This window comes from Capra hircus, chromosome 22 (assembly GCF_001704415.2).
Source record: "Capra hircus breed San Clemente chromosome 22, ASM170441v1, whole genome shotgun sequence".
Taxonomy (NCBI): Eukaryota; Metazoa; Chordata; class Mammalia; order Artiodactyla; family Bovidae; genus Capra; species Capra hircus.
Genome location: NC_030829.1, coordinates 25,026,277 through 25,039,457, shown reverse-complemented (window position 1 = coordinate 25,039,457; position 13,181 = coordinate 25,026,277). Strand labels below are relative to the sequence as shown.

The 13,181-nt window shown below is 36.6% G+C and overlaps 1 protein-coding gene across 1 annotated transcript in view; it reads left to right on the top strand.

The window, feature by feature from the left end:
- The window catches only part of CNTN6 (contactin 6), a 324,176-nt gene that overhangs the window by 144,542 nt on the left and 166,453 nt on the right, over positions 1 to 13,181 (top strand). The window contains exon 4 of the mRNA XM_005695718.3: positions 7,709 to 7,884. Coding sequence (XP_005695775.2) covers positions 7,709 to 7,884 — 176 coding nt within the window. The remainder of the gene's footprint in view (positions 1 to 7,708; positions 7,885 to 13,181) is intronic.

Below are 13,181 nucleotides of genomic sequence, written 5' to 3'. Positions count from 1 at the left end.
GGTGTTGGTAAGAATTGCATGTGCAGTGTGAATATAGAAAAAGTAGAATAATATTAAAATGACTATTGTGGCTTTAGGATTTAAAAGCATTTCTTTTAAGTCTTAATTTTTAGTGTGTGCATGTGTGCTGAGTCATTTCAATTGTGTCCAGCTCTTTGTGACCCCATGGACTGTGTAGCCCACCAGGTTCCTCTGTCCATGGGATTCTCCAGGCAAGAATATAGTAGTGGATTGCCATGCCCTCCTCCAGGGGATCTTCCTGATCCAGGGGTTGAACCTACAACTCTTACGTTTCCTGCATTGTAAATCATCACACACAAAAAGCAACAAATTCAGTCCATTTTGGTAAAAAACAAAACAACAACAATGAAAAAAAAATACTGGCTTTTCCTGATTTACATGTTCCATTAAAAATACCATATTTATATACATACTTACTTTGATCTTACAATTATCTAGATTAACTAGCTAAATGACTTAAATACACAAGGTTAAAGACAACTTTCTGTCTTGTGTCTCTTATCTTTGTCAAAATAACTTCAGTATTATTTTTTACAACAAAAGAGCTGTAAACTGTGTCTTATTATATAGGCTTTATTAAGGCTTTTCTATCTTTAGAACACCTCAACCAATGAAGTCCAGCTAGTAGATGAAGATTACTTAGTTTATAAATTGGTCCATCTAGTTCATGGTTGTTTCCTTAAGGAAAAAGCTGTGTTATTTCATTAAAACGTGGCTAAATATAAAAAAATGTGACTAACATATTTTTGAAATGACCTAATACTTCAAGTTGCAATTTTATTTTTGAAAACTAATTTGATTGTTCCTAAATATTGATAGAATTTATTAGAGAAGAGGAAAAACATTAAGTCCCTATACAATAAGAAACAATTGTTAAGTATAGGTAAGATAGATCATCGATTAGTCATGTACTTATATAAAATTTTCTATTGACTTATAACACATGGAAAGATATAATACAGTGGTTCTCAAAACAATTTGCTAATAATATCTGTGAAGAAATACACTGAATGAAGAGGTTGCAAATTTCAATGTTGTGAAATGGTCTCTGTTGTAACGCTTGTAAATAAGGAGGCTAAAGACAGGCAATCAACATCTTATTTCCAGTCTACTGTGGGCAGGAATCCCTCAGAAGAAACAGAGTAGCCATCATGGTCAACAAAAGAGTCCAAAATGCAGTACTTGGATGCAGTCTCAAAAATGACAGAATGATCTCTGTTCATCTCCAAGGCAAATCATTCAATATCACAGTTATCCAAGTCTATGCCCCAAACAGTAACACTGAAGAAGCTGAACGGTTTTATGAAGTCCTACAAGATCTTTTAGAACTAACACCCAAAAAAGATGTCCTTTTCATTATAGGGGACTGGAATGCAAAAGTAGGAAGTCAAGAAACACCTGGAGTAACAGGCAAATTTGGCCTTGGAATGCAGAATGAAGCAGGGCAAAGACTAATAGAGTTTTGCCAAGAAAATGCACTGGTCATAGCAAACACCCTCTTCCAACAACACAAGAGAAGACTCTACACATGGACATAACCAGATGGTCAACACCGAAATCAGATTGATTATATTCTATGCAGCCAAAGATGGAGAAGCTCTATACAATCAATAAAAACAAGACCAGGAGCTGACTGTGGCTCAGATCATGAACTCCTTATTGCCAAATTCAGACTTAAATTGAAGAAAGTAGGGAAAACCACTAGACCATTCAGGTATGACCTAAATCAAATCCCTTATGATTATACAGTGGAAGTGAGAAATAGATTTTAGGGCCTAGATCTGATAGATAGAGTGTCCGATGAACTATGGAATGAGGTTTGTGACATTGTACAGGAGACAGGGATCAAGACCATCCCCATGGAAAAGAAATGCAAAAAAGCAAAATGGCTGTCTGGGGAGGCCTTAGAAATAGCTGTGAAAAGAAGAGAGGCAAAAAGCAAAGGAGAAAAGGAAAGATATAAGCATCTGAATGCAGAGTTCCAAAGAATAACAAGAAAAGATAAGAAAGCCTTCTTCAACGATCAATGCAAAGAAATAGAGGAAAAGAACAGAACGGGAAAGACTAGAGATCTCTTCAAGAATATTAGAGATACCAAGGGAACAGTTCATGCAAAGATGGGCTTGATAAAGGATATAAATGGTCTGGACCTAACAGAAGCAGAACATATTAAGAAGAGGTGGCAAGAATACACAGAAGAACTGTACAAAAAAGATCTTCAAGACCCAGATAATCATGGTGATGTGATCACTCATCTAGAGCCAGACATCTTGGAATGTGAAGTCAAGTGGGCCTTAGAAAGCATCACTACGAACAAAGCTAGTGGAGGTGATGGAATTCCAGTTGAGCTGTTTTAAGTCCTGAAAGATGATGCCGTGAAAGTGCTGCACTCAATATGCCAGCAAATTTGGAAAACTCAGCAGTGGCCACAGGACTGGAAAAGGTCAGTTTTCATTTCAACTCCAAAGAAAGGTAATGCCAAAGAATGCTCAAACTACTGCACAATTGCACTCATCTCAAATGCTAGTAAAGTAATGCTCAAAATTCTCCGAGCCAGGCTTCAGCAATACGTGAACTGTGAACTTCCTGATGTTCAAGCTGGTTTTCAAAAAGGCAGAGGAACCACAGATCAAATGGCCAACATCCGCTGGATCATGGAAAAAGCAAGAGAGTTCCAGAAAAACATCTATTTCTGCTTTATTGACTATGCCAAAGCCTTTGACTGTGTGGATCACAAGAAACTGTGGAAAATTCTGAAAGAGAAGGGAATACCAGACCACCTGACCTGCCTCTTGATGCAGATTAGGAAGCAACAGTTAGAACTGGACATGGAACAACAGACCGGTTCCAAATAGGAAAAGGAGTACATCAAGGCTGTATATTGTCACCCTGCTTATTTAACTTATATGCAGAGTACATCATGAGAAACGCTGGACTGGAAGAAACACAAGCTGGAATCAAGATTGCCGGGAGAAATATCAATAACCTCAGATATGTAGATGACACCACCCTTATGGCAGAAAGTGAAGAGGAACTAAAAAGCCTCTTGATGAAAGTGAAAGAAGAGAGCGAAAAAGTTGGCTTTAAGCTCAACATTCAGAAAAGGAAGATCATGGCATCTGGTCCCATCACTTCATGGGAAATAGATGGGGAAAACAGTAGAAACAGTGTCAGACTTTATATTTTTGGGGTCCAAAATCAGTGCAGATGGTGACTGCAGCCATGAAATTAAAAGACGCTTACTCCTTGGAAGAAAAGTTATGACCAACCTAGATAGCATATTCAAAAGCAGAGACATTACTTTGCCGACTAAGATCTGTTTAGTCAAGGCTATGGTTTTTCCAGTAGTCATGTATGGGTGTGAGAGTTGGACTGTGAAGAGGGCTGAGCGCCAAAGAATTGATGCGTTTGAACTGTGGTGTTGGAGAAGACTCTCGAGAGTCCCTTGGACTGCAAAGAGATCCAACCTGTCCATTCTGAAGGAGATCAGTCCTGGGATTTCTTTGGAAGGAATGATGCTAAAGCTGAAGCTCCAGTACTTCGGACACCTCCTGGGAAGAGTTGACTCATTGGAAAAGACTCTGAAGCTGGGAGGGATTGGGGGCAGGAGGAGGAGGGGACGACAGAGGATGAGATGGCTGGATGGCATCACTGACTCGATGGATGTGAGTCTGAGTGAACTTTGGGAGATGGTGATGGACAGGGAGGCCTGGTGTGCTGCGATTCATGGGGTCGCAAAGAGTCGGACACGACTGAGCGACTGAACTGAACTGAACTGCTCTGAACTAACCGGGTTTAGCTTATTTCTACTATCATGGTATAAAATATTCAAGATGCTTTTAAAAGACAATGAGGGAAAAAAAAAGTTTTTAATGCTTAAATGTCAGATTGAGCCCCAGTTTTCTTGATAATAAAGCAAAGGGCAGAGGTATTTCAGACAATGCACATTAGCAACAAAATGTGAATTTTAGTTTTAATATGACCCTTTCGAACTTAAAATTTATTTTTTAAAAATCCTCATGACTGTATTCATTTTAGATTATGTGTCTGAGTGTGTGTGTGTATGTGTGTGCATGTGTGAAATAGATGGACACTCTTTATGATTCAGAGTTCAACATTATTTGAAGTTACTTGAGTGTAGTGTGAAGCTGTACCAAAAACCCATTGGCTTAGAACCAAGAGTTATCCTTTCTAGTCACAGCTCTATCATTTCATACATAACCCTGGAATCATGTCTTTCTCCTATCGTTGTATCCCTCATGCACAAAGTGAGGGTGTGGTGGATTTTAAGGTGTGTTTTATGCCTTTTAGTAAATTCCCTTTAGATAATGAAGTCTCATAAGAGAAAATAAGCAATATTGAAAGCAGAACTTTGGAAACAGTTTAAAAGAAACTTGTCTGAAGTCACTTTCAGCTGGAGTCAATACCTTCATGGACAGAATATCAGTGAGGACAAGATACATGTTAGGCAAAGTTTTCCAGTGGAAAGGTTTACTTTCTATTCTTTTAAAGACCATGAAACGCATGAAAATTAACATCTAACCATGCAGCTTTGTTAAAGGAAGGAAAATGGGTTACTAAAAAATAGTACTTGGGTAGGATTGCTTATACTTAATAAGTCAAGGATATGGTGAAGAGATAGTGATGAGCTTCATTCCAGAGCTCAGAATATATATTTTCTTTGGGAAAATGAAGCAACACACACATAAATTATTTTTACATAGGATACTCTGTCAGAAAAAGTTCTTTGAATGTCATAGAGAATTTCCACCACGTGTCCTCTGAACCTGGTCACTGGAGAAGTTTCCTTTCTGTGATTTAATCTACTCATCACAAAGACATTCTTAAGTTTGGAGAAGCTCTAGGCCTGTGAATAAAAATCACAAAGCGTGTTACTCTGCCTTACTATTCTTTTTATTCATTTCCTCCCTTTATCTACTTAACAACTTTCTGTGACAAAGCAGGATATTTTTATTGTGCAAATTTTATAATCAATGGATATGACTTTTGGAGAAATGACTTGGCTAAGCATACAGAACAAAGGAATATCAAAGCTGGGCCTAGGACTCTTTCTTTGAGATCAATGGAACTAAATTTAGTGCACATTAGAATCACCTAAAGAGATGTTAAAATTTTCAGTTTTGCAGTTCTTCATGTGTCTAGGAATGGGTCCAGAAATAGCACTCCATGTAACTCTAAAGCAAGGCTCAGTTTTTAAAAAAACACTCACACACACATACATTATCACAGACTAGCAAACAAATATAGCCCCAGCCATTATATTCTTGACACAGGGCTTAACTACTTGATAGCGAAGGATGTTCCCCAGAAAAAGGTCAAGATTTTAGTTCAAATCCATTATGTTTCACGGAATTAATATGATATTAAGGCAGATGCTTAAAATAATCATCTATAGCATATTTCCTAGTATGCATCATGAGATAATTCTCCTGGGCATGGAATTCTTTCAGTAACACTTGTATGACAATCACTTGAATTCATTAATACTATTTCTCAATTTATTTAAACATATTAATTAGAACAAAGCCCACACCATGAGTTGAACCCCTGATCTATATGCACAGTTTAATAATCATTGTACCATAGTGATTAGAATGATTATGGGGAGAGTGTGAAAAATTCATTTGCTGCAGCTAAGCCAACAACTTTGAATTTGTGTTGAAAAACAATTACCGAGCTTAATTAGGAGCATGTAATGATGACAGCAGTTATTTCAGTGATTGATTTCAAAATTAAAGAAAGCTGGCAAACTAAGTGCGGTGTATCCTTTGCGTTGAAAAAGCAAGGGAACACAAAGGTTCTAAGACCATGCCCTGTAAACAAATTATGAAAGACAGTATTATAGTACTGGCAAGGAGAATATTCAAGGTGTCAGATAGGCCTAAAAAAAATAATAGTTTTCTCTATTTTCTTCTTCTAATATTGAGAACTAGAAACCGAATAAATTTCTCTAGAAAAAAAAAATTGGCAGATAGTTCAGGCAAATGAAATGTACTATTTTTGACTGTTGTCTTTCAGCTGTCTTTCTTTTATTAAAAAGAAGTTGAGGTGCACAAGAATTGGCTAAGTAATTTAAAAGTGACAGAGTTGTTTCAAGTCCTCTGGATGATTTGATATACATCATTTCTCATCTTTAACGGTGGAAGATACCCTAAGCCTGTATTTCTCTTCCACTGTTGTAGACATTTGCCAGACTTTTTCCATGGGATGTTTTAAAATTCTAAAAAAGTCAATGACATTTGTAATAATTCTATAAAATGTCATTCCTTTCTTACAATTAGCTACCCGCACAAAACTATTTTTAATATGACCTTAGCATGAAGGGAAGAATCTGCAGAGCTCGCATAAACCCAAAAGAAACAAGATTTACAAACTGTCTTTATTTCACAGGAAGAGGCATTCACTTGTTTTTCTGACTGATTATCTTAACTCAATATTTTAAAATATATCTCTTTTCTTAAATGGTTTATATTACTACACAAAGCTAATGCCCTAGAAATGTATATGTTTGCATGTGTAATATTCTGATTTCAAATTGTCTGACTATTTTGATGCAAGTAAGGGTTTGCAGGGAGAAGGCAATGGCACCCTACTCCAGTACTCTTGCCTGGAAAATCCCATGGATGGAGGAGCCTGGAAGGCTGTAGTCCATGGGGTCGCTAAGGGTTGGACACAACTGAGTGATTTCACTTTCACTTTTCACTTCCGTGCATTGAAGAAGGAAATGGCAACCCACTCCAGTGTTCTTGCCTGCAGAATCCCAGGGACGGGGGAGCCTGGTGGGCTGCCATCTCTGGGGTCGCACAGAGTCGGACACTACTGAAGTGACTTAGCAGCAAGGGGTTGCAAGCTGGAGGAAGTGGGTCTATTAAAGATAACAAATGGGTATTCATTCATCTTAAAATAATAAAACATAATTTCTAAATCATCTAATGCTTCTTTGAAAATAAATATAACTCTTAGGATTTTTTGATACTTCATTAATGTTCTAAAAGATTGTTGACTACTAGGTAAGCCGAGAAATTTTTTGCAGCCTAAAATGAAAACCTCTCAAACTGCATTTGTTTTGTTAAGGTATAATTTTAGTTTGGCATTTCTAAGTACTGTTGAAATATTTTCAGCATGATTAATTTTCCAAGTAAGAAACTATCAGAGACAATCATGTTCTAAAGTAGTCAGGTTATTTTTGTTTTGTTATCAACCTCAAATTGGCATTTAAAGTCTTTGCTGGCTTTCTTTGTGCCATTCTAATATATTCTTCTTGGACTTCATGTCTAAATCATTTTTGACATTCAATTTTGCAGTATCAGTTGTGGGTGTTCAGGTATGGTATATATTATTTGAAAAGTTGTTAAAGGAATAAGATGGCCAGGGTTATTGACTGAATGTCTACTTTTTATTTCTTATGTCAAGAGTTCTGTTGCCTTTCTGCACAGGTTTTAGTGAATGTTTGTAATTTGTAAAGAGTAGATCTTTCAAATAATCTAGTTATTGATATTATGGAGCTCAAGAAGACAATTATCTTCAGTGAAACTGGTAGGATGTGTCCACATGTAACCATGTTTTGTTTTAACAGTCTCAGGAATTGCAAATGTATGTTGTTTAAATCAGTAGTGGTCAACTCTGATCTTGGAGGCATAATTTTATTATTTTTTTTCCTTTGAAGGTGGAAGCAAAATGGCGCAGATATTGATTTTACTATGAGCTATCACTACAGGTTGGATGGAGGCAGTTTGGCAATCAGCAGCCCTCGCACAGATCAAGACATTGGCACATACCAGTGCCTGGCCACCAATTCTCTGGGAACAATTCTGAGTCAGAAGGCAAAGCTCCAATTTGCATGTGAGTTTGTGAGGAAAATCTATAATCTTTGTGTTTCTGAAAATATATTCTTATTATAACCATAGTAGAAAAAAGCTAACTTTGCCAATCACATGCTCTTTGAGAGCAAATATGAATTTATAGAGGTAAAAAGTTTTAACAGTGTGCATTTTGTGAATTCAGACTCCTGGGAACAGTTGAATCTGTTTCAAAAAAAAAAAAGCAGGAAATATCAGTATTATTGTATTTTGTGAATTATATTTAGAAACATCTCTGAAAGTTTAGATATACATATTCAGATAAAGATTATATATATATCCTTTTTCCTTCTTCTTTTGCATTGGGCATTAATGTGAAGGGCACACGAATAAAAGAAAGCAAATATATTTTGGGGGGGAGGAAAGCTTTCTCCCAGGAAAAGTGATCATGCATCTGCAGTTTGATGCAGGTGGAAATAAAGTGGTTGCCAAAGGCAGACTTTATATTAACTGTAACAATGTCCAACTGTGTCACATAAATGTCATCCAAATAATTACCTTGGTGACATTTGGGGACATTAGCAGATGAACAATAGACATACTGCTTCTTATAGTGTTTATATATAGTGTTTCCAGGGACTGAAATGTTTCATATTGGATCCAGGGAAAGCCTTGTTTGAAAGTAATTACATTTGTTGATGTGGATGAAGCAGAAGCCTTACATCTTTCCCTTTATACCCCCTCTGCCATGCGACTTCCACTCACGCCCTCCTCAGAGGATGTACCAGAGACCGAACAGTGAGAAGCTACTCTTTGGGACCCTGATGAATAGGTCTATCCTTCTGTTATTTTGAAAAAGTAACTATTTTGAAATCTACGGAATAAAACATCCATCCAAAGCCCAACTTGTAGAACTGTTGCAGGAAGGAGGACCCCTTCCAGGGCCCACAACTGGGCTCTTGTCTAACACTCGGAAATGAATTGTCCGAGGAGACACATGTGCTGACAAAGCAAGAGATTTTATTGGGAAAGGGCACCGGAGCGGAGAGCAGCAGGGTAAGGGAACGCAGGAGATCAGCTCTGTCACATGGCTTGTAGTCTCAGGTTTTATGGTGATGGGATTAGTTTCCAGGTTGTCTTTAGCCAATCACTCTAACCCAAGAGTCCTTCCTGGTGGTGCACGCCTTGTTCAGCCAAGATGAATGCCAGAGAGAAGGATTCTGGGAGGTAGTCGGACATGTGGTGTCTCAGTTTGACCTTTCCCAAACTCTTCCAGTTGGTGGAGGCTTATTAGTTCCATGTTCCTTACCAGGAACTCTTGCCATAAAACAACTCATGCAAATGATTACTGTGGTGTCTGACCAGGGTGGGTGGTTTCAATCAGTGTGCTTCCCCTAACAGAACTACTTTAATCATCAGTAGATATATAAATTTGGAGTATGAAATGGCAACCCACTCCAGTATTCTTTCCTAGGAGATCCCATGGACAGAGGAGTCTAGCAGCCTACACTCCGTGGTGTCACAAGAGTCAGACATGACTTAGCAACTAAACTTACCACCACAACCACCATTATATAAATTAGTAATTAGGTCTGTTTCTCATTGCAAGTCTTGTGTTCCAAAGATACCTAGTGCCACACAAAGCTCCCCTATGTTAACCATTCTGTGAATGGCCTTGTTTCTGAATATGTATACAGATACACTCAGAAATCAATACATATGTATATATAAGTATATGTGTGTAAATGTGCATGTACATATATGTATGTGGTCCTCTATATACATACATACGCACATGTATACATATACACAAGCATTGCTAAGTGTATCTGAATGTATTTATATCTTTAGAAAACAAAGGATAATGCAAAATTTTACAGGGCTAAATGGAATATAAAAACATGCTAGTGGCTGTTCTCAACCTGAGATGGAACTCAGGTCTCCTGCATTGCAGGTGGATTCTTTACTGTCTGAACCAAATGGGAGCCCCATTTGAAATTTAGGGTAAAGATAATCACAATACTTGATTTCTACATTTCAGCTAAGACCATCACTTGTAAAAACAATAGCGAACAAAATATTAATGAAGACTTATTTTACAGAAGTAAACAATTGCTCCACAGGCTTTGAAAGACTCTGCCAAAATAATGTATTTTTTTTTTCACTTGAATAGAAGATGACTGTAGGAGATATACATGGTCAGATTGCATTAAAATAAATTTAATAAATTTGATTTTCTGGTAAAGGAAATCCCATAGAGCATATTTGCTACATCTGGTGTTTCTCCAGAGTTATGGATTTTATCCATTCTTGAAAATAACTGAATACCTATGATGAAAGTTAATGCATTGTGCTTTATATGGCCATATATTGCCTTCTCTTTGTTCCCCCTTTTAAAGGAAAAGTTTGTATTTTTAATTTAATAAGTAAATTATTATTTTACTTATTTTTCTTCTTTAAAAATGTGTACCTGGAAGTTTTTGTAAGTTAAAACATAACTTTTATTTCCTAAAAAAAAAAAAGAGGAAATATTTAAAATTCAGAAAAAAAAAATTATGCTTTCATTTGGACGAATGAGGAAAGTCAGTTCTTCTATCCTTGCTGACTTTCCTGTCCCTTCATAAAGTTTTCTTTTTTGGGAGTTGAAAGTATATGACTGTTGTTCCCTAAAAGCATTTCTATTACTATTCATGGAGAAAGAAGGTCTACATCCATTAGCTGATCTTTCTCCTGCAGACTTAAAGGGTCTTAGGTTTCAAGTCTTAAACTTGAACAAAACAAAACAAACAAACAAGAAAGAATCAGATCATTCTGCCTTTTCTGTCCAGTAACTATAACAGTGTCTTGCCTGAAATGTTTCCTGCTCTTTCCATGGAGAGATTTGGTTGAGTTTATCTCTGCTGACTTGAATCAACTCTAAAAATAACCAACACTTTTTAATCACCTATAAAGTATCTCCTTTTCTTTCCTAGATCTCATAAGTACTCTTGCCAGCTCACTTAAGTCAGTTGTTCATTCCAAGTAGTAAAGAATTTATTTGAAAAATGTGAAAGATACCACTTCTAGCTTTGTCACTGCTATTACGCAACTCTGAATGATCTATTTCGAACAAATGTGCATAAAGATCTTAAAAATAAATCAAAAGGTGTTAATACCTTACAGCCCAGGAGACTCCATTTACAAATTCTTTCTTTTAATCTCATTTAAGGCACACAGGATATTAGTTTTGCAAAATAGATTTTCTGAAATTTCACCCAAAGAGGTTACATTTGTATACATGTTGAAATCTGCACATAATCTTAGAAATAAGGTTACTTTGAGATAGACAGAGAAAATGAAGATACAGAGAAAGGAGGGGCAGAAAGCAGAAGAGAGAACAAAATGGGAACTATCCAATAAAAAAATTTGTTTTTCTATGAAAACATCTTAAATATCACTAATCAGTATATAAATACAAATAAAAACCAGAAAATACTACTTCATACTCATTAAGGTGGCTATTACCAAAAAAAAAAAAAAAGGCAAAACAAATAAACAACAACAAAAGTATCTACAGAGAATAGTAAGTGTTGGCAAAGGTGTGGAAAATTGAAACCCTTCTGCATTACTGGTGGGGATGTAAACTCGTACAGCTACTATGGAATACAGCATGGGAGTTCCTTAAAAAGTTAAACATAGACTTAACACAGTCATTCTACCTCTAGCCATGCCTTCAACTTAATCTGAGTTCTCATCACTATCTTCATAAATTTTCAACATTGCCTGTTTTACTAGAAAGGCTTTTGTATCTTTCTTAAAATCATAACAATGGTGGTCAAATGCTAAAATTTTCCCTACAAACAGACCTGAGTTCAAATTCTATCTCTGTGAAATATCCAGCAGCAGGAAATTAGGTCACCTTTTAACAATCTTAAGCCTATTTATGAAATGTATACAGTGAGAATTACAGCAGAATCCAAAGGACAGTGACAGGAATTAACTGAGTAATAATGTGAAACCCCTGGTCCTTTATAGGCACTCAGGAAATAGTAACTCTAATTCTTCTGATATTTTCATTTCCTCCCCCAAATTGGCCAAACATCCATATATTTCAAACTGCTACAGTTACTCATAGAAAAATCTATTTTACATTTCAAAATTTCCTCCAGACCAGTTGTTTTCAAGGCTTTTAAGTGTTTGACATGTATTACCTTTCTTGGACTGTGGAATAACCATAAGAGGATAATTATATCATTTCCATTTTACAGATTAGAAGCCTGAGGCTCACTGAGATTGGGACTTTTTAGAAAATATATTGTTAGAGAATCAGTTGTAACTTTAGTACAAAAGTCCAGATTCTACAGCAGAAACCAATACAACATTGTAAAACAGTTATGTTCCATTAAAAAAAAAATTCAGATTCTATAACTCATGTCTTTTGTATTAAGGCATTCAGTCCAATTCAAACAGTGCTCACACAGATCAAATGGGCTTTTGTTGTTTATTTAATAGGCCTTTGACATAATCACTGTTGAAATAATCAGCCATTTCTAAAGGACAGTAAACTTCACATAGGCCTGGTGGTAAATCCCATTAGTGCTGGGTTCAAATCCCCTTTACTGGACAGTGAGCCCAGCTGTTAATGACCACAGCTACCCCTTTTCTTCAACCCATGCCCTAGAGCTCCCCATGGGCTCAGACTGGAGCTAGACAACAGCTGAGACCCCCTTTTGCTTAGCCCCTTCCTATGCCCTATCCAGTTCCCATCCCTCCATTTCTCCTTCAAGTGTTTCCTCAATAAATCAACGCAGTTGAACCTCTGCTTCAGGCTTTGCTTCTAAGGAAACCAAAGTAAAACAGACACTAAACATATAAGATATTTCATCTTATTGACAGACAAATTGGGTCCAGAATCTCTATTCATATGAATTTCCATAGGTAAGAGCAAAACTACACATCAGAATAAAATTGTGTTAACAACTCTGCTTCCCACCAGTTGGCAGTTGTATAGTGCCACTTTGACCTTCAGAACAAATGAACTATGAACTACCTTTCAGAACCTAACTCATCCATGGGAAAGGCTCTGTAGGTAAATGTGTCTAGATAGCTGATGGCTTGTGTTTGCAACTTCTTTCCTGATGTTCAGCAATTCAAAATCTCCCTTGGAGTTTATTTTAGACTCCGGCCTATTAGAGCTGCCTTAACTTGAATCATCCCACCACAAAACCATGCAGGAATACAGCCCAAATATTTAAAAAACAAAACCCAAAAAACTCCGTTATAAAACATCCTCCTAACTCTAATCTGCCTTTAAATTGATATGTTACTCAGGCAAGTTAGTCATCTCTGTAGACTTATTAA